The following is a 22,141-nucleotide window of genomic DNA, read 5'->3' as shown; positions in this document are numbered from 1 at the left end:
GTTTACTGTAGAAACTATGGTTATGTTTTTACTTTTTAGTGCTTCATGAAGAAGCTTAAGCGAAAATTACTGGAATCCGGACAATTTTTTAAGGACTAACTAGCAATGGACTAATCATATGACCTAAACTTAGGAATCATCTTCTTGAGCTTCATATGAATTGGAAGAAGTTTATACCTCATTGTATGTAGGAGGATGGACATTTTTGATGTTATCTATTACAGCATAGTTCTTCATGTTGATTCAGATTGATTGGAACACCGCCACCATCTCCACAAATTAATTTGTTGAGAAGCTTCGATTTTACAGGTTCAAGGAGACTAGATTCCTCTGTGGCAAACATTTATTAATTATTCTATCAAATGGACAATCTATTTGTATGATTCCCTCTGGAAATATGTATGGTTATTATAAATAGGAATATCCTTCATGCGTAGTATTTATTCTCATGCTTATATAAGAATTTTTGAATGGCTTATGGCACACTCCTTGGTTTTAAGCACTCGGATATCTTTGGCCTGCCTGCTGGCCAAAAGGCAGGAGCTCTTGTTTGTAAGATCAATTGGATTGTGTTGCATATGGAGGACACATGAAATTTCCTAGATTATGACTTACTTTGTATCACATTCAGCAGTATGCTTCTGGAATATTTTTTTTAAAAAGTGGTAGCAAAACACTGCAGAGGAAAAGTAGTACAAAAATAATATGAGGGAAAAATATTATTTTTCTAATTAATATTATACTCTTTTAAATTTAAACTAGGATTATTTCATGTAGCCTTCCTGTATAAACTATATTTTTAAAAGCTCACAGTAAATATAACAAAACACATAGAAGTCTACAAAGGCATTTTGTACCTAGGTTTATTGAACTCAGGTGTAAGAGAACAGGAGTATGCTGGCTAGCCATATCCCCAGGGCAAAAATGCTCAGTGGTTGTGGCCACTGCTGTCCACAGCTCAGCACTTTCCTGCAGACACAAGTGCAAAACTTAGGAACAGCTTCTCCCCCCATGATTAATTCTCAGCTGTATGACTGGCAAGAACAGTGCAGTCCACAAAAGCCATTGTGGTTGGAGAGGATGGGAATTGTAGGCCGACCACTGCTGGGACCCAAGTCTGAGAATCCCTGTGAGAAATAAAGAGAGGAACAGGATCCACTCACCCTCCCCAGCCCCAATCACTGGACAGAGTTTCTGGCTTCAGCTTCTGGCTTCGCTTTTCTGGAATTTATCCCTTTACTGGACTCCTTACACACTTCAGCGTTCCCCTCCCAGCTACAGCATTAAACAAGAACCGCGAAACAACGGAGACACGCTCCGCTAAACCGCTCGGAAAGGAAGACACACCGCGTAAAGGAAGGGAATGGAGAGTGAAAGCATATACTCCGTCCTCTCCAACATCGCGAGACACGCTTTATTTCATTTGGAAGGAAATGCTATCGACTTAGAAATAAGATAGAATAACAATTCCATTGTCTGGAGACAGAAGTTCTTGCTTCCTTCCGGGAGAACTGCCCATAGGAAACCGTGGAAAAAGCGAGGAATTTAGTTTATCTGTAACTGCGAAGCCGCCTGTTCCTTAGCCTCACAAAATCCAGTGACAGGAGGTCATGCTGTTTCTTACTGAGGTTTTATTCTGTGTGGAATATGTAACTTCCCAGGAAGACGAAAATGGCTACTAGAGATGACTCAGAAACTTGACGCTATATGTGAGTTTTTCGTATGAGTCTATGAAAGAACCAGCTCTCCCGCGGGGCTCCTTTGAGATCGGGATACGAAGACGTCCACTGCTCTCGCGAGAGCTCGGTTACTTCCTGATGCAAGAAATTTTTGCCCCGAAATTCTGGAGCAGCAGGCAGAAAGCGTAACTTTGGGTGAGGGTTGCGAGTCTGTGTGTAGGTGTGCGTGAGTTGTGGGAGGGCAGGGGCTCTCATTGGACTCCCCCAGCCCAGGGCCGGAAGTTCTTTTTTCTTTCCCATGTGTTGCGCCAGTCTAATTTTTAAAGTTTGTGCATCAGGAAATTTTCCACACCCGCTTTTTGGTTTGCATTTCCTCCGAGATGGAGGGTGTGCGTTGCCATATCGGTAAATTTACCCCCGAGTCCCTGCGAGTTATCAGGAGCACTTCACACACAATTCAGGTTTTTCATCATGCGTGTGTGTAGCCCGATTTATATCGGGGTAAAAACAAAACAAACAAACAAACAAAACCCCTTACTTTTTGCATCGGGTTTTTTGGGCAACTTTAGACCCGCAGGAAAGCCTCATAGAAAACCCGTTGTAAAGCCTGGCGTTTTCCCAGACTGTGGATTTTCTGTGCAGCTCTGCTGCGAGTTCAAAGCTGCACCAAAAAACAGATGCAAAAAGTGTTTTTTTTCTAGTTTTCCCCCCACCCTGGATATAAATCGGGCTACACACTAATGCATGATGAAAAACCTGAATTGTGTATGAATTGCTCCCTGATTTTTTATTATTTGATTTGTATACCGCCCTTCCAAAATGGCTCAGGGTGGTTTACAATTAAACCCTGATAGCTGGCAGGGACTTGGGGGTAAATTTGGCGGATATGTGATGAACATCTCCATTCTGGAGGAGATGTGAGCTAAAAGCCGGTTTGAAAAACTGCTGTGGGGAAAGGTACAGGTAAAGTGTGCCGTCTCTGGCGACCACAGAGCCCTGTGGTTGTCTTTGGTAGAATACAAGAGGGGTTTACCATTGCCATCCCCCACGCAGTGTGAAACGATGCCTTTATTGCTGCTGCCCGACATAGGTGTTTCCCATAGTCTGGGAAACATACCAGTGGGGATTCGAACCAGCAACCTCTGGCTTGCTAGTCAAGTCATTTCCCACTGCACCATTAGGTGGCGCCTGCTGTTGGGGAAGCTCCCTGGATAATTTGGTATCTTGCAGTTGCACTGGAGCTTTCCCAGACAGCAGGCTTTACTATAGATTTACTGTGAAGCTTTACTGCGAGTTTGAGTTTGCACCAAACTGACTCAAAAATTGGATATTTTTACCCTGGACATTAATCAGGCTAGGCTCTAATGTGCCATGAAAAACCCGAATCGTGTGTGTGAAGTGCTCTCCAGTATCTCTCGCAGACTTCGGTGCGAATCTGGTCAATGTGTGAATTCCATTCCATTCCATTCCAGTGGAGAAGCAGAAGCGAACTAAAAGCCCGGACTGGGAATGTTCCTGGAACATTCCCAGTCAGGGCTTTTTAATGCCAACCTGCATTACCCTAGTTCAGTTTGTTGTGTTGAAATATAATGGTAGCTTTTTCTTATGGTGGGAGAGTCTAGATTACCTAGGACAAAACTCTCCCATCGTAAGAAGACTGTGCCGTTATATTTCAAAACAACAGATAACTAAAACAGTGCAGGTTTGTGAGGTGGAGATCTCAGAATGGTAGCAATGGTGATGAATGATCCTCTTGAAGACTTTGGAATTTTTCTGCACCTGTTTATTCAAATTAAATATCCACATTTCTAGAATTTATCACTGGAATTAAAAGTGGGCATTCCTTGTATTACATGCCACAACATCTATTTTCCTAATTTATTTATTTATTTGTAATAAGTTGAAGCCGGAAAAGCATGATTAGCACCGAAGAAGCTTTTAATGCTATCATGACGGATGAAAGGTAGATTTTCTCTCCCTTTCCAATGCATGTGTAACCCAGGTCAGTGGAGAGAGCAGTCCACTGTTCAACTCCTGTGCAAAGGGAAAGGACAAACAGGGATAGGTTCTAACTTAGTATTCACCTGAAATTCTCTAAACTAGTGTTTCTCATTCCCAACCAGTGTACTGTGTTTGACTTACTGAGTCAACTTTAAAAGGGGGAGTTTGAATAGAAGGCACTGCTTTGCAGTGGTTCTGCACTTATTCAGTAGATTCCAGATGATGACCTTGGTGACAATTGCTCTTTAAAACAGGAGTTATTATATGGTGTCCTTCAGGGCTCTATTCTGTCCACAGTGTTTTTAAATATCTACATGAAACCATTGGGCAAGGTCATAAGGAGTTTTGGTGCAAGACGTTATCAATATGATGATGACACTCAAATCTATTTCTCATCATCATTGTGAGGAAATGGTATTCACTCCCTAAATGCCTGCCTATAGGTAGTAATGGGCTGGTTGCGGGATAATAAATTGAAATTGAATCGAAACAAGATGAAGGCGCTCATTGTGAGGGACCAGAATTTGAGGGATGGGATAAATCTTCCTGTTCTGTATGGGGTTACACTCCCCCAGAAAGAACAGGTATGCAGTTTGGGAGTGCTCTTGGATCCTGGCCTTACCCTAGTATCTCAGGTAGAGGCTATGGCTGCTTTTCATCAGCTTTGGCTGATTCAACAGCTGTGTCCATTCTTTGAGATGAACCAGGAATATAGGAAGCTGCCATATACTGAGTCAGACCATTGGTCTATCTAGCTCAGTATTGTCTTCACAGACTGGCAGTGGCTTCTCCAAGGTTGCAGGCAGAAATCTCTCTCAGCCCTATCTTGGATAAGCCAGGGAGGGAACTTGGAACCTTTTGCTTTTCACAGAGCGGCTCCATATCCTAAGGGGAATATCTTACAGTGCTCACACTTCTAGTCTCCCATTCATATGCAGCCAGGGCAGACCCTGCTTAGCTAAGTGGACAAGTCATGCTTGCTACCACAAGATCCGCTCTCCTCCATATGGACCACCTCAAGACAGTTGTGCACTAGCTGATAACCTCCAGGCTCAACTATTGCAATGCCCTCTATGTAGGGCTGCCTTTGTATGTAATCTGAAAACTTCAGTTAGTTCAAAATGTGGTAGCCAGATTGGTCCCCAGGGTAAACTGGAGAGACCACATTATGCCTGTACCTAAACAATTGCACCGGCTGCCAATGTGTTTCCCGGCAAAATACAAAGTGTTGGTTATTACCTAAAGCCCTGAATGGCTTTGGTCTGGGTTACCTTAGGGAGCATCTTCTTCTACGAAACCCCCAGTGGTCATCTGGAGAGGTCTGTCTTCAGCTGCCACTGATTCGTCTGGTGGTGACTTGGGATTTGGCTTTCTTGCACCTGCTCCTAGGTGGTGGAATGTACTCCCTATAGAAATATGAGGCTTAACATTCTGGCCTTCAAGAGAGCCCTTAAGACTTACCTTTTTGGTTTGGCCTTCCAGACCATAAAAACTTAATGGTTTTTAAATTGTCTTTAAGCTGTTTTATTTTGTTTTAGATTGTGATAGTTTGTTGGTTTTTAATTGATTATGTTTCTGTTCTGCTTGTTGTGAACCGTTCAGACCTGACAGATCAGGTCTGAGCAGGGCAGTATAGAAAATGAACGAATGAATATAGATGTGCCTCAGGATGAAAAGTGTTGGGAAATTCTGCTCTTAACTATGCAGTACAGTTTAGTGATGAAGTTCCAGGTCTCGGTCGCCCCTTCCTTCTCTTGCCCACTCAGAACATAGGTTAATAAATAGCAAATATAGTTAATACAGTGGGTGGAAGGCAGAGTGAAAAAAGGGCATATTTTACATATATAACATAGATTTTAGACCATGGAATTCAAGTATAGTGCTGGTGGAAATACTCTGTAGCAGGCTTAATAGATGCTAAGGAACATGGGGGTACTCTACATGCTTCCCACTTGGAAGCACAATTAAGTTCTCTTTAAGAAGTTCCTTTCATCCTGTGGCTGAAGTGGTAGAAAAAACACTATTTTCTTCCCTTTTAGTGTCCAGCATATCCTGGCTCACAGGTAATTCCTTTCCACTCAAACCAGCTAACCCGTCCCCCTGCACAAAACCTCTCATATTATGTAGAGGCTGGGTCTTGAAGGTTCGGCTTTATGATTGGCTCTCAAGCATGTCTAATAGAACGTCAGAAATCAGTTTTGCCTTTATAAATGTGCAAAGGTTCCATATTTGCAGTTGTGGTGTGGGGAGGAATCAATGCTCTCTGCAGAAACATAATCTGAAAAATGGGGAAATATTACAAGCCCTGCCCAGGTGCTACCAGGGTGGCTAAACAATAGAGAAGACTAATGATTCTGCAGTAAATGTTCTTGAGTATGCAACCACTTCTTGGTATAGTTCCATTACAAATACCAGAACATAGATTTATAAAGAACTTCTTCATGTCCTGAATTCATGAGGAACTTAGTTATTTTAGATACATTAGAATGAATGAGCATGGTACATACAATTCTCAAATCTCTTCATCTAAATTTCCCAGACTTTCTACCCTTCTATATTATCCATGCGGCGGGGTGGGGGCTGGCAGGTAGGCAGTGCCTCCCCTGCCTCTTAAACACCCCCCCCCCCGCAGGAGTGCATGGAACCTATTTGATTCAACTCTCTATTCCAAGACCTGTGGGGTTCTCTTATTTTCTATGTACGGGTGCCATTAATACGGAATTCATTTTGATAGGATTTGGTGAGTGTTTTTAGCTATATGTTTTGAGGGTTATTTTTTTGAAGTTTAATTGTATATTTTGGAGTTTGCCCATGAGTTGTTAAAAACCAACAACAGCTGGATAAACATCTGTATAAAGTGAAATGTCAGTTGATGATACTTGCCTACCAGTTTGTTAATCCTTCCCCCCTCCTCCTTTTTTTGCCTTTTCCAGTCTTATAGGTGTTTGAGGATCCATGTTTCATTGTACTAGGCATGTGTGACAATCTGACAGGTAGGTTGTTTATTAATTACCTTGAAGGTAGAGAACTGTTCTGGGATCTGTCATTATTTATATAATAAAGGTAAAGTGTGCCATCAAGTTGATTTCGAGTCCTGGCGCCCACAGAGCCCTGTGGTTTTCATTGGTAGAATACAGGAGGGGTTTACCATTGCCTCCTCCCGTGCAATATGAGATGATGCCTTTCAGCATCTTCCTACATTGCTGCCGCCTGATATAATACCATCGGGGATTTGAACCGGCAACCTTCTGCTTGTTCCCCACTGCGCCACTTAAGGTGACTGGATTTACATAGTACTGGGATATAATATATTCTGTACTACTTGCAATTTTCATCGAGGGTTCAGGTCAAGATTGAATCTGTGGGATAAGTGGTAGGCCAAGGCACTGAGCAGGAGTCTCTCAAGTAGAGTGCATTGCAGTAATCCAACCTAGATGTAACTAAGATATGCATAGCAATGGCCAAGTCTGATCTCTCCACGAATGGTTACAGCCAGTGTTCAGGAGCACCCCCAGACAGTAAACTTGGTCCTTCAAGTAAAGTGCAACCCTTTTTCAGAACAGGCTGACACATTGTCATTGAATTGACAGGCCTCCTTACCAATGTTCCCTGCAACGAGGATTCCCAGAAGTTGTTAACTACAACTCCCAGCATCCCCTGCTGTGGTGGCCTTTTGCTAGGGATTACGGGAGTTGCAGTCAGTATCTGGGAATCCCTGTTACAGGGAACACTGCTCCTGACCAAGAGCACTTCCACCTTCTCCAGATCTTATTTGAGCTTGTTCGCCGAAATTCAGCCCATCACCAACTGCAGACTCCAGTTCAGAGCCACAGCTTCACAAGTCTGGGATGGAATGGAAATATAGAGCTTGGTGTCATCTGCGTTTTGCTAGGATTCAACCCCAACTTCAGGATGACCTACGCAAGCATGTGAATGTTAAACAACATAGGGATGAAATTGAAGCTATGGGATAAGCCATAGGCCGAAGTACTAAGCTGGAGTCTTCCAGTACCACTTTCTGGTTCTCCAAGATGTCTGTATAAAAGTACAAATTAGAAAATGCCTTTGTAGCCGTAATCAGCTTTTTCCTCAATTTTTTTCTTTAAAATTAAAAACAAAAAATTTTTGGCACTCTGTTTTAGTCTCTCCTGTTCCTTTTGTTAAAATGATAAACTGGTTAGTTGTGTGTTTTAGTTATTTCCTTTATGTATATCTTGCTCTGTCCTTGGGATAGGTAATAGCAGGAGGTTAAAAAATGAAGTAGCACTAGTAAATGTTAATACAAAGAAAGAAGAGTTTTATAATTTTCAGTGGATGTTTTCCACAAATGTTAAATTAAATTAATTGCTGAACTGATTTCCATTTGGTTTGAAATGCCATTTATCATGTACGTTGTGTTGTGTTTTTTTTTAATAGACAACTGGCATGCTGGAGATAGATGCCTTGCTCCTTTTCCTGGAAATGGGAAGCTTTGTGAAGCCACAGTAATATCCCTAGAAACAGATGAGAATGGGGAATGTTTTGCAGTTGTTTCTCTTTGCGGAGCTCAAGAAAAGAAAATACCATTAAGCAAACTCTGTAGGATCAAAACTAGTAAAGATGCACTGAAGAACTTAATATTTGATGATGAAGATTTGGAAAAGCCGTATTTTCCTGACAGAAGACTTCCCTCACCTGCAGTTGCTTTTGAGCTGTCCAAAGATGGGAATTGTATCCCTTATACAATTAATAGATATCTACGTGATTATCAAAGGGAAGGTGCCCAATTTTTGCATGAACACTATGCTCATCAAAGTGGATGCATTCTTGGAGATGACATGGGCCTTGGGAAAACAATACAGGTATCTTGTTTTATTTCTTTTTACTCTAATGGCCACAACATACTGCTTTCTGGAGCAGAGCACATAGGAAACTGCTTTAATACTGAGCTAGATAGAGCAGTATTGTCTACAGTGGCTGGTAGTGGCTCTCCAACATCAGGCCCAAATCTTTCCCAACCATACCTTAAGATGCCAGGAAATGAGATGCAGAAAAGTATTTTTGGTTCCCTTTGTTCCTTGATTTTGAGTTTCTACGGAAATCACAGTCATTTATTTTTCTTCTTCTGAGCAGTGAGGGCTGAGCAGTGAAGTTTCAGATTTTTAGACTTTTTAAAATGCTCTAAAATAATTAAACTACTGATATTAATGAAAAAGTTCAGAGCCTTTCTTCATTCTTGTATGAATGCCAGCCTCTCCATCCTATCCATATTGCTTGATAAATCAAGAGGAGGGGGAAAACACATATAGACAATTGGTGAGATTGGAGTGAGGTCTTTTATTTTCCAGAGTTATCACAAACTGGGAAATATTCAAGAAGACTATTGTAAGCACAGTCTGTACTTCCTTTTAAAAACATGGCTGATTTCCACTTGCCATTTTATATTGCCTGTTGGGAAATTTTACTACACTCTTTTCCCAGACACTGGTATATAGCACACATTGCATAATGACAGTATGTGAGGAAAGATAGCTTGTAAAAATGCTTTCTTGTCAGCATGGGGAAGGATGTATGTAACATTATTTTTTCAGAATGGCAATTTGTTCTATCATTCTGAGGATGAAATAGCATTTGGTGCTGTGAGAAATCCAGGAATTAAACTACAGATTGGATCACAAATTCATATTGATTTTATTCTATAATTTTATTCAGTAACTTGTTACTATCCTTTTCTTTTAGTATTCTCATGAAGGTTGTCACCTGTCTTTTTGTGTTGATATATTTGTTAATAGTAGCAGCAGCTCATGATGTGGAAATCTGGATTCCTATTACTAATGTCTCTTTTTGGAACACTTTTAATTTCCTTGCAAGCTGAAACGGTATATAAATATTTACCAAGACCATTTGTTTTTAAGCTTATCTTAAAAACAGATTTTAAACCTGGTCATCTGGCTGTATACTAAGCATCTGGTTTCAGGCAGACTTTTTAATTAACTTGATTAAAGTAATATTGGCTTTTAATGCTGCAGCAAACTGAAAGCATCACTGCAGGTAGCTAACTAAATACAATAAAAATCAGTCCTGCAAACTGTCCACTATGGGTGGGCTTCAGTACTTGCCTGGATCTCCTTTAGAGTCTGTTGGCTTAAGGTTTGCTCCTGTGTTCATATTTAAGGGAGTGAGTGGAAAAGACTGAACACTCTGCTTACTCTTAGACATTGTGCCTCTGAGCTAAATATGTACTTCTTGATGAAGCAAGCAGTGCAGTTATAGCATATTTAAAGTGCTAGATCAGAAACTTAAAACAAGATATTAAATTATTTTTAAATGTTCTAATGGACTGGACGGAGCCAGCGTGGTGTAGTTGTTAGAGTGCTGGACTAGGATTGGGGAGACCCGAGTTCAAATCCCCATTCAGCCATGATACTAGCTGGGTGACTCTGGACCAGTCACTTCTCTCTCAGCTTAGCCTACTTCACAGGGTTGTTGTGAAAGAGAAACCTAAGTATGTAGTACACCGCTCTGGGCTCCTTGGAGGAAGAGCGGGATAGAAATGTAATAATAATATAGGCATAGTACCCTGCCTCTGCAAAATTTAGAAAATAAACTTTTGTTAATATAATCACTAGACACAAGGAAAAGATGAAATTTAGCAGGTAATAAAACACAGTGTGATGTTTGATGGTTGATATAGGGCTTTAAAGACAAGCATGTGAAGATTGCAAAAGAAAGATTGGCCCTTTTATGAGGTCTGGTGAGGCAGTTGCCTTAGGTGGTGAATTATTGGAGTGGGCACTGCCTTCACCACCACCTCACTTGTTCCCCTCTCTCTGCATTCCGCCGCTGCTGCCATTGGAACAGCTTCAGCTTGAATGTCTTCCCATCACTCTTCTCTGCATTGCCTCTGCTGCTCCGTCTCCCTCTCTCCTCCTTTGCATAGTCCTTGCTGCTGACTCAAGCAATAGATTGCCAAATAAACTGCCAAAGATGCCTAAAATGAGGAGGAAAGCGAGAGCAGCTAGTGAGGAGCATTACAAGAACAGCCTGTTCGGAGGCTACAAGCAGCGCCCCTCTATATGGTTTGGAACTGCAGGCTTGCAGTCTCCATCTTGGCTACCTGAACTTGCGGGATCGCGAGCCCTCCACATGCCCATATTTGGCATCTCTCAGTTTATCGCTTAGCACAAGCAGCATGGGGCAACTTTACCCCAGGTCAAGTATGACATGCGACTGAATGGTACCGTCCATGCCCCTCTCTATTTTGTACCATATTCCTATCTCAAGCCTTTATTTCCACACCAAAGTTTTGCACTAATTGATACTGTAATGGACTTCACTCTGCTCTTACTTAGACTGGAACTAGGGACACTTCCAAAAGCCATGGGGAGGAACTGGCCTTTGCGTAGAAAGACGTAATATCAGCAGAGGTGGTATTATGATACATTGCATATGCTGTAGAACAAAGCTGCAGGACTGTGGCCTTCCTGCAGTTGTTGACCTACAACACCCATAGTCCCTGACTATTGGCTACTGTGGCTGGGGATTATGAGAGTTGTAATCCAAAAACATCTGGAGAGTTGCTCAGCCCTGCTGTAGAGAGCGAAGACCAAGGGTGTGACTGCAAATGTTTCTCGTTACATTTGTTTTTGTATACAGTCCTTACACACCAATAACTTCTGTGTGGGGTGCATAAAAGGAGGTAGGGCTTCAGAAACTTTAGATGCCTCATTTTGGTAGCCAAATAGTTGGGGTTGTAAAGAGTCACACCAGAACTTGTGTGGCGGTGAAATAGTGAGTGTTTGACTGGGATTGGGGCAACCCAGGTTCACATCATTCAGCTGTGAAACTCTCTGGTTGACTGAAGGCCAGTTGCTGAGCTCTTTCTCATGATTGGAGAAAGGGCTATAGAGGGGCGAGGGGAGGAAGCCATGAAATGTCTCCCTCCCCCGCAAATGATCTGTTCCTTCTGGCTGGGTGAGTGGCTTGCCCAGACATTCGCCGCCTGCTGCTGGCAGCTGGGAGGTTTGACGGCCAGGAGGCCCCTGGAACTCCCGTAATGTACCACACGACTGTGCAGTGCGTTATGGGGAGCCTCCCGATGAAGGCTGGAAGGCTACTTGCCTGACATACGATCATTTAGCCCACTTACTGGGCGCTTGCACACCCAAAACCTGGGCTAAGCAGTGAACTCTAGGAACACAGGAAGCTGCCATATACTGAGTTAGACCATAGGCCCATCTAGCTCAGTATTGTCTATATAGACTGGCAGCGGCTTCTCCAAGGTTGAAGGCAGGAATCTCTCTCAGCTGTGAAAAGTGTATGTGTGTGGGGGTGGGATGGGGTGGAGGAATTTCAGATCAACCCTACTTATTCTCACGTGATCTGTCAGTACTCTACTGGCATAAAGATACCGGTGGTAAAAAGGTAAGGCTATGCCAATGTAATTACACTTGCTAACTGAGCAAAGAGACACCATTTAAAGTGGCGATTCTCTTATCTTTATCATGGGGAGAGCAACTGGCCCTATCCATCCCCAGCACAGCATTCCTCCAGTGGCTGTTGCTGGTATCTGCCTTATGTTTCTTTTTAGATTGTGAGTTGTTTGAGGACAGGGGATCATGTTATTTAAGTATTATTTATTTTTGTATTATTTTATTTTTCTATGTAAACCGCTTTGAGTATTTTGGTCGAAGAGTGGTATATAAATATTTGTAGAAGAAGAAGATGAAGAGGATGGTGATGATTCCCTATGCTGGTGATACTTTGGGCTCTGACAGCATAGGGGAACTTGATATTGTTCTGATAGCATAGGGAACTTGATATTGTTCCTGTCTCTACCCAGCACGAGTAACTTAGGGATAGGATTGCTCTCTGAATTACTTACTGCTTCTAGGCAGTTTGCTCTAGCTTGTCAAGAACAGAATGTTATTTAGATGGTTTTTGATAGATGTGAGATCCAAAGGTTAAAGGTATGTTAACTTAAAGGTGCCTGTTTCTACTATGTTGCTCTGAATTTCTCTAGATATTGTTTTCTTGATGTTTTTATGCGGCAACTTCAAATTACCTTTTTTCCCTAGGTTATTTCATTTCTGGCTGCGGTGTTGCACAAAAAGGGGACACGTGCGGATATTGAAAACAACATGCCAGAATTTTTGCTAAGAACAATGAGAAAAGAAATGCCATCTGTTCCAAAGAAAGTAAGCCTTTAATTTGGACATATTTATCATGAAGCATCTTGAAGATATTATAAAACACTTTTAAAAATGGAGATTTGCATATATCTATATCTATATCTATATATAGATATAGATATAGATATAGATATATACACACACACACACACACACACACATACCGTATAGGGCCATATGGACCACAACTGTACAGTTTGCACAGCAAAACAGATCATAAGAAGATGGGTTTCTTCAGCTCCTGTTATAACTGCTGAACCTTGCTCTGGCCCTGATAATATCTTAGGTGGGTGGGGACTCATATATGGTTCTATAAATTTGTCTGGCAAGCATTTTTTCTTTGCTCTATGCATCTCCTAAAGCCTGTGGCTTCAGCCACTTGGAGGTTCACAACCTAAGCTGAAGGTTGAGATGTTTCGCCAACACTTTAGTGTTCTCAGAAGGTCCCTTCCTTGCCCTGCCTCTATGCTTCTTACTCCCAGCTGGGCTGGTACTGGCTATAGCCATTTCCAGATTCTGCTTCCCCACTTCTTAAGGTTTCCCTAGTCCAAAAAAAATTTTTTTTTTTAAGAGCTGGGTGTCTGCTAATGGCTTTTGCTGAGTTGCTTCTCTCCTGACTGTTTGGAGAGTTTAGCTTCAAGTGGAATAGGGTAAAACCAGTATTTTGAGGGTTTTGCCCACCCCCCCAGCTCTTTCCTCAGACTTTCCTTGTCATCAGTCTTGGCTAGGCGCCAATGGGGAATCTTAAGTGTCAGCATTATATCACATTTTGCTCTTCTCTCATCTTGGGAGTTTTCCAAGTTTGCTTCAAGTGGATGCGCTTAGAACTTGTTTTCAGTAAAACGAAACTAGAGCTAAAGCTGTTGTCTGCCTTTATGCTGTATCTCTTACAGACAACTGGTGACATGTTTCACAGCATAATGTGGGCAGTTCTGAACCGCTCACACTGCTTCAGCCTCCTAAAAATCTGCTGATGGTCTTGCACTTCATTGCACAAGAGCATAAATACCTAAAGTTAGTACATCCATGTCCTGGGAGCACTACTTGGAAGATGGTGGGCTGTTCCTTGGGACTTTGCAGCAGTTTCTTAACCAAATCATAATGTTAATAGTGTTTCATACCAATTTAATGTGACACTCTACAAAAGGACTGCTCTTGTTAAGTTGTGGTACATCTCGGCCAATGTTGATGATCCACTGGAACCTTTGTAAGAATTACAAATTGCTAGCAAGCAAGAATTGGTGGAATCATCCAATTGAAAAGGTCACAGAAAATGAGGAGGCAAAAATCCTTTGGGATTTTTGAATACAAACTGATAGGCATTTAGTGCATAATACACCAGATTTGACAGTCATTGAGAAGAATCGGGTTCTGATAATTGATATTGCAATCCCAGGGGATAGACGAGTCGGCAAAAAACAACTGGAGAAAACAACTAAATACAAGGACCTTCAGATTGAAATTGAGCGGCTCTAGAAAAAGAAAACAGTAGTGGCGCCAATAGTTGTTGGTGCCCTTGATACAGTACCAGAAGAACTTGAGCACCATCTTGACACCTTGGGCATCAATAAAATTACTACATATCAGCTACAGAAGGCTACATTATTCAGGACAGCACGAATACTACGACGCTATCTTTAATTTTTCTTTAGTTATCCTAGACCCTTGGAAAGGGCCCAATAATTAAAGTATCAAATCCAATCAATAACATCTGGTAGACTGTGTGTAAATAGCATAATAATAATAAGCATTTGTATAGTGCTTCTTCGTATTCAAAGTGCTTCACATTAATGACAACTCTGTTAGTAAGTGCCCCTCATAATGCACAACATTATGGAGCTGTAACATTGCACCCCTGGGCTGCTATGGATTTCAAAGGCTGCTCTGACTCTGGTTTGAAGCAACGACTATGGAAGCAGCATTTCCACAGGTTTTCCCCATTGTTGCAAATGGGCAAACCTCTGGGAACACTGCTTCCGCAGTCGCTGCTTCAAAACATTGCTGGGGCTGCCTTTGAAATCCATAGCAGCCCCAGGGTGCAGCGTTACAGCTCCATAACACTGCACATCATGTGGACCAGTATTATCATCTCCATATTGTAGCTGGGAAACTGAGGGTGAGAGGGAGTGGTTTGCCTAAGGTAATCTAATAAGTTCATGGTCCTGACTTTTAGCTTAGCTACCACACTACACCAGCTCTTATTTTTCTGGATATTATTTTTTATTATAGTAATTTTCCTGGGTATCTAGGAACTGTGCAGCTTCATTTAAGTCCTGCACCAACTTGTGTGGCCTTGGAAAGAACTTCAGTATCATGTTTATGCATTACATGGTGTCGCAGATGACAGCTTTTGTTTGGAGGAGACTTTGCCTGTCAAAGATTTGTCATGGCTTCCCTTTCTTCTTTTCCAGTCACACGTAGGCCAAACTGCATCCAAAAATGGAACCCCTGTGTTACAATGGCAAATTCCAAATTGGTATATAAATTCTGCTGCCTCTGTTTACTCTTCAGGTAGCATCCAGAGTATGAGAGTTCAGTAGTACATTCAGGGACACTTATTCATGTTGGCTGGCAGTGCTTTGACTATGAAAGGAGCCCTGCGAGGATGCAAAGTTTGGAAATTAGCTGCACATCTTCTTTCTTCCACAGCCCAGTGTGGGCAAAAGGGGAGAGGGGTATGATTTTTGCTGCTCTCTCTATCCTCCTTTAGGAAGGACGATTCACTTGCAGGAATGTCCTGGAGCAGTGATCCGTCTAATTTTTTTCATCTCTGTGCGGAATGAGTTTTGTTCTGGGCAGCAGTATCAAGGCAGTGTGCGTGCACTTGCAATCAGTGTGGGGCTTTCCTAATTCAACCTGAGCGGGATCTAAAATTAACTGAGCGGACATGTGCACACATCTTAGAGGGAACAGTGTCCCTAAGGGTCACACGGCCCTTAGGGAAACATTCCTTCAAGTGAATAGTCCTTTAGGAGGAAAGAGAGAGCAGTGAAATTTGTGTGTCTCTCTTTCTGCACTGCCTGTGGAAGAAGGAAGACATGCTGCTAGTTTCCAACCTCTTTACATTTCTGCAAAGCTCTTTCCATTGTTGGAGCACTGTGGAAAATGCCAACAGTTATTATTTGGTATTTTCTACAGTACCGTAAATGGTATATAAATAATTTGTGGAAATAACCATGCTAGCATTGCATGACTCCAATAAATCAGTTACCACGAAAACCAGCTGTATTTTATGGACTTCTGACATTAGGGGAATGTTACCAATTGCAGTGCATCTTATTAATAGTGGAAACACTTTCTGAAAATGTTAGTGGTGTGGGATAGATTATGTGATTGTAGAGAGTTTATATTGTGCCCTTACACTCAATACTGTCATTTTTGCTAGTAGATAATTGCATCTATATAACATTTTCTGTATCCAGTATCTGTTCAAATGTAGATACTTGGTATGAACTACTTAGTGGACTAACTGGTGCTTTTGTCCAAAAGGCTGTCCCAGCTATTTTTGTCAATTTCAGTTTTATCAACCGTAACCTAACCTCTGTTTTTTGCTTACAGTTGCATTAATAGATAGGCTGCTCACCAACTCTTTTCCAGCTTTCTTTTGTAATTGGTTTGTTTTAACCAAATCATAATTTTAATAGTGTCTCATACAAATTTAACGTGACCCTTTAAAAAAGCATTAAAAAGCGAGGCAGAGTTAAAACTGATTGTCACACCTATTATACACTGCTTCCTGTTTCACCAGGAATTACTTCCATCTAATACACAAGTTTAGGATCAGACTGAAGATGAAATGTGATCTAAAAGCACTCTATCAAGAGAGCAGTCTCTAGTAAAAACAATTACAGAAGTTCTTTGTACTCAATACAGCCGTTTTTCTCTGTAAGTCATGGTTTCATTCCTGACTTCCTAGAATAAGATCTATAAAGGCTCATTTGAGTAGTTAATTTAAATTGATTAATTATAGAAGTAGTTAGCCAGAATGCCCCCCGGAGCAGATCTACTGAGCATTATGTAGCTGGAAATTAGGGTGATACATACTGCATTTCATTATTCTGAGGGCATGGCCTTGCCCAGGAGAATGTGAGCATTGGTGTTGGCTTCTGGTTTTTGTCCAATACTTCTTATTATCTTCTTCAGCCATACACATAAATTGAATGTGCTATATACCGAATAAGCAATGTTGAATACCATCACCGGCATTAAGCTCCAGCCAATCTCTTTCATCTCCCATTTAATTTTTACAGCGCTCAAAAAACTGTATTGTTAATCAACAATCTCTTAGGTGAATTTTAAGACTTCAGTAGTCTGTTCTGGAATAAACAGGATGTAATTCAAGAAGGTTGAATTACATACTGTATCTTGTGTGTCTACGTACTGTATCTTGTGTGCCATACAAGGAAATTGGCTACAGAATGTTCAGAGCAAGACCAGGACGATATGGCACCATAGAAAATAATGATATCAGTGGGTTTGCTGATGATTTACAAGATTTATTTATTTATCTATCTATCATATTTCTATACTGCCTGATATAGAAATCTCTAGGCGGTGTACAAAGTTGAAACATAACAAATATAAAAACAATATAAAACAGTTAAAATTCATAAAACAGATAAAATCAATCTCAGTGAATAAAAACATTAAAATTTAAATTTCAGTGAAAAGCCTGGGGAAGCAGGAACATCTTGAGGGTCTTCCTATAAGCAAGCAGAGAAGGAGATGCTCTTATTTCAACGGGGAGTGTATTCCAGAGCCCTAGGGCAGCTGCAGAGATGGCCGGGTCCCGAGTCGCCACCAAACGAGCTGGTGGCAACTGTAACCGGACCTCTCCAGATGCTCTTAATAGGCAACAGGGTTAATGACAGAGAAGGTGCTCCCTTAAGTACCCTGGACCCAAGACGTTTAATGTTGTCCAATTCACTTATTGGACTATATCTGTAGTCCAGTTCACAGTATACATGTGAGCAGTTGGACAGGTTTTTAGTGAATCTGTGAACAGATGTCCAGAGAGAAGAGATCTGACTTTTCTTCTGAATGGACTCCAAAACCTTTCAGAAAGCATGCTAGCAGTTCCTGCCTCTTTTCTGGAAAATAAAAATAAAAATCCAAGTTTTCTTTTGGCCTTGCCAAAGTGAAATAGAAGGCAGCATTAGCAGTAATTGGAATGGGACTTATTTGACCATACATTTGATTTATTGCCAGCACTGAGACCCTAAGGCACAGTTTTGGATCACCTAGATGCTGCTTCTGAGTCTGTGGTCAAAAATATTCCTTTTATGTTTATTATGTAAATTGCTTAACTCTTGCTGGATGACAGCCCACCAGCCATGTAAAGTTGTCCAAGGGGAGTCAATAAGCTTCTTGTTTTTGGGACTGCAAAAACAGGCATTGGGGTATCAGTCATGTGGGAGGCCCCAGTGCATTATTTCCTGTTTGGGATAGCAAAAACAGGGGTTTTCAGTCATGTGGGAGGCCTCAGTGCATGGCTGTTGCCAGTAAATTTGAAGAATTTTAGTTGTTTTTTTCTGCTCAGATGGCTGAAAGTATAGGATACCACCTCTCTAGAGAATGTTAACAGTAAGGGAATTGTTTAATGAATTGTTAGTACAGTACAGTATATAAAACAAGATGTTTGTATCAAAATATGTTATGTATTTTTTCACCACACAAAAAGGAATGGTATAGGAGTTGATTTCCAAAAATGGTCCCAACACGTTTTGAGGGAAAACCTCTTTTTCATGTGAAAATATACAAGAGTAAAAACACACTTCTCTCCAGGAGATACCTGGAAATAAACTGTTATACCATTCCTCCCCCACCCCGGTATTTCCAGTGGGGTGTCTTTGTATTTTTTTCAGCAGCATTATTGTACATTCTTCATTTTCAGTTTTTCCTGATTGTGGCGCCTCTTTCTGTGCTGTATAATTGGAAAGATGAACTGGATACCTGGGGCTATTTCAAGGTTATAGTTTTGCATGGCAATAGAAAAGACTATGAACTGAGTCGCATCAAGCAAGGAAAATGTGAGATTGCGCTAACAACTTATGAGACGCTTCGGTTGTGTTTGGATGAACTTAACAGGTAACAAACCCATTAAAAACTATTTTTGAACTGTTTTAATTGCTTTTATTCTCTTTTATTTTTGCTGTATTTAAAACTGTTTTACATTGTTGTACAAGGAGGTGGTCAAAATCTATATGTTTATGAAATACATGCATACATACATACAGACTCACTCTTAGTTGCCCACATGATGCATAAACAATGCTGGCATTCCCAACTGGCTGGTGCTACTGTGCACATGAAAGCCAGGCCAGGTGGTGTTGTGCAAGAGTGCAGTTGTGCAAGTCCTTTAAAAATGCAATTGAACGGTGGAGCCTAACCCTGCTAACTTGGCAAAGAGGCACCTTTTAATGTGTTTACTCTCTTTATATTTAGCAGGGGGAGAGTAACTAGCCCTATCCACCCCAGCACAGTACCCCCAGTGACTGTTGCTGGTGTCTTATGCTTTTTTTAAAGATTGTGAACCCTTTGGAGACAAGGATCCATCTTATTTATTTATTATTTCTCTGTGGAAACCACCCTGAGCCATTTTTGGAAGGGTGGTATAGAAATCAAATAAATAATAATAATAATCTCCAGATCTCTGATTCTAGGCTGATAATAATTGGTGTTGTACTGTATTTTTGTGAGTTACCCGTGCATAAATATAGCCCACAGCTGAGTGTCAGCTGTGAAAAAAACCAAAACAAAACACTCTTGTATTGCCTGCACCTGTATATTACTCTCACTTGATTAAGTGGGTGTGGGGTATACATAATAATTCTAACGTAGGAGCAGCTGGATTTAAATCTTCATTTAAATCGCCATGCTCTGGAGCATGGAATGGTCATTTGAAACTAAAATAACTGTTGAGTGTGCGTCTTCTTTCAGCAGGGAGTTGGCAGCTACTTAAATGGCTAATAACAGTAAAGCTGACATCCTAACAAAAGCATTGATGCAACTAGTGCTTCTGAAAGTTTACAGACCAACGTTGCACTGGTGCTAGTGTGTGTGTTGGGGAATTTAAGTGTCCTCCCCTTCCCCCGAAAGCCCTCTGTGTAATCTGAAAATATGTCCCTCAGGGACAAATTTTTGGGTGGCATAGCACACTTCCTGGGTAAGGGGAGGTGATCAAAATTTGCCTCCACTGCTAAAACTGCTGCTGGAGTGAGAGACCAGGTGGGTGTTGGGTTCCTTCTGCTGTTACCTGCCTGCTTTTGCTTCCCCTGTGGGGCTGCAGCCTCAGGTCAACATCTGTGGGAAGTGTGGGCAGGACTGGGACCAGGCCCTGAGTGACTCAGCTGTTCCTTGAGTCACCTGATCAGTGTTGGGCTTTATAAGAAAGCTCCTTGTGGCGGCGGGGTTGCCCCTTTGTGGGAGCCACTTCAGGGGAGAATGAGGGCGAGGGCTAGAGGGCTTCTGTTTAATTAGTTTTAAGCTGTTTTAGACTTGGGTTGAAGTTGCTGTAATATGTTTGGGTTCGTCTGAGGATGGGGGGGACAGGGGGCGCCTTCGTTGACTATGGGGCAGCTATCCCGATGGTGGTAGGGAATAGAAGTAATGTTGGCAGGTCAGTGGGCCATTCCAGGGAAAGGGTAGCCAAAAATTTAATAGCTGTCTCACCTTCTGGCTGTCCCGCCAGCTCGTTGACCTCGGGGAGCACTGCCAACAACCCACATAGCTTTTCCCTGCTCCTCTGTAATGCCAGGTCAGTCCAAAATAAATCTGAACTCATCCATGATTTGATCATGGTGTGGCCGACCTGGTATGTATTACTGAGACTTGGCTGGGGGAGGCTAGTGGTCCGGTTTGGTCCCAGCTTCTCCCTACAGGATATTTTGTAGAGGAGCAGGTATGGGGACGTGGGCGGGGAGGTGGGGTGGCTGTGGTCTATAAGGATAACATCTCCCTTACCAGGGTCCTTGTCAGGCTATCGGACCATATTTAATGTGTGTACTTGAGTTTGGGGGCCAGGGATAGATTGGAACTTCTGTTGGTGAACCGATCGCCCCGCTGCCCAGCGGAATCCCTTACTGAGCTCATGGACTTGGTCATGGAACTTGCATTGGAGTCTCCCAGACTCTTGGTGCTGGGGACTTCAATGTTCACTTCGGGACCAATCTGTCCGGGGTAGCTCAGGAGTTCATAGTGGCCATGACAACCATGGGCCTATCCCAAGTGGTCTCTGGACCGACACACTGTCACTTGCTTGATTTGTATTTTACTCTAATCAGGGTGGTGTTCCGTGGGTGGGAACTCCTGTGATTTCCCCATTGACATGGATGGACCACCATCTGGTTAAGGTTGGACTTACAACCACTTCCCACCTCTGCAGGGGCGAGGGGCCTATTAGAATGGTCTGCCCAAAGAGGTTATTGGACCCAGTAAGATTCCAAGAAGCCTTGAAGGGATTTAATGTTGGCTTTGCCAGTGATCCTGTTGATGCCCTGGTTGAGAATTGGAACAACTTACTCACCAGGGCAGTAGACACGATTGCTCCCAAGCGTCCCCTCCGACCCACTTCAAATTTGGCCCCTTGTTATACGGAAGATCTATGGGGCTGAAGCGGCAAGGTAGGCGACTGGAGCACAAGTGGAAGAAGACTCGACTCGTATCTGACAGATTGCGACATAGAGCACATCTAAAGATCTGTTCTCAGGCAATACATGCGGCAAAGAGGCAGTTCTTTTCTGTCCGTATTTCCTCTGCAACTTCACGTCCAGCAGAGTTGTTCAGGATTGTGAGGGGAATAGTATCTGCCCCCACCCCCGAACCAGAATTTGGAGTCATCAGTTACCCGCTGTGATGTGTTTAAAGAGTTTTTTGCAGATAAAATCTCTTGGATTCGGACCGACCTATATGGATACTCCACAATTAATTTGATATCTGATCTGGAGGTGCCCAACAACTCCTCTTATGTGATTCAACTGGATCGGTTTCAGTTTGTGACTCCTGAGAATGTGGACAAGCTGCTTGGAGTGGTGAGGCCTACCACTTGTTCTCTTGACCCTTGTCCAACATGGCTTGTTCGATCTAGCATGGAGGTTGTTGTAAACAGCCTGGTGGAAATAATAAATGCTTCTCTGAGGGAGGGCTGAATGCCTCCTTGTCTTAAAGAGGCAATCATTAGACCTCTTCTAAAGAAGGCTGCTTTAGATCCCTCAGAGTTGAGCAATTATAGGCCTGTTTCCAACCTCCCATGGCTGGGCAAGGTAACTGAGAGAGTGGCGGCCTCTCAGCTCC

General features: G+C 42.2%; 1 protein-coding gene across 5 annotated transcripts in view; it reads left to right on the top strand.

The window, feature by feature from the left end:
- Positions 1-1,282: 1,282 nt before the first annotated feature.
- ERCC6L2 (ERCC excision repair 6 like 2) overlaps positions 1,283-22,141 on the top strand; it is a 102,049-nt gene continuing 81,190 nt past the window's right edge. For 2 of the 5 annotated variants that reach the window (XR_008316287.1, XM_053296699.1), the window contains exons 1-5: positions 1,283-1,874; positions 6,614-6,673; positions 8,097-8,521; positions 12,737-12,856; positions 18,744-18,937. Coding sequence is in view for 4 of the 5 variants with exons in the window: in XM_053296699.1 (XP_053152674.1) it covers positions 6,655-6,673; positions 8,097-8,521; positions 12,737-12,856; positions 18,744-18,937 (758 nt within the window). In the remaining variant the exon portion in view is untranslated. The remainder of the gene's footprint in view (positions 1,875-6,613; positions 6,674-8,096; positions 8,522-12,736; positions 12,857-18,743; positions 18,938-22,141) is intronic. The other 3 variants (XM_053296698.1, XM_053296697.1, XM_053296696.1) reach the window with 3 other exon arrangements.

Source organism: Hemicordylus capensis, chromosome 2 (genome assembly GCF_027244095.1).
Source record: "Hemicordylus capensis ecotype Gifberg chromosome 2, rHemCap1.1.pri, whole genome shotgun sequence".
Taxonomy (NCBI): Eukaryota; Metazoa; Chordata; class Lepidosauria; order Squamata; family Cordylidae; genus Hemicordylus; species Hemicordylus capensis.
Note: the sequence above shows the minus strand (reverse complement) of the source record. Positions and strands in the feature narration are given on the sequence as shown.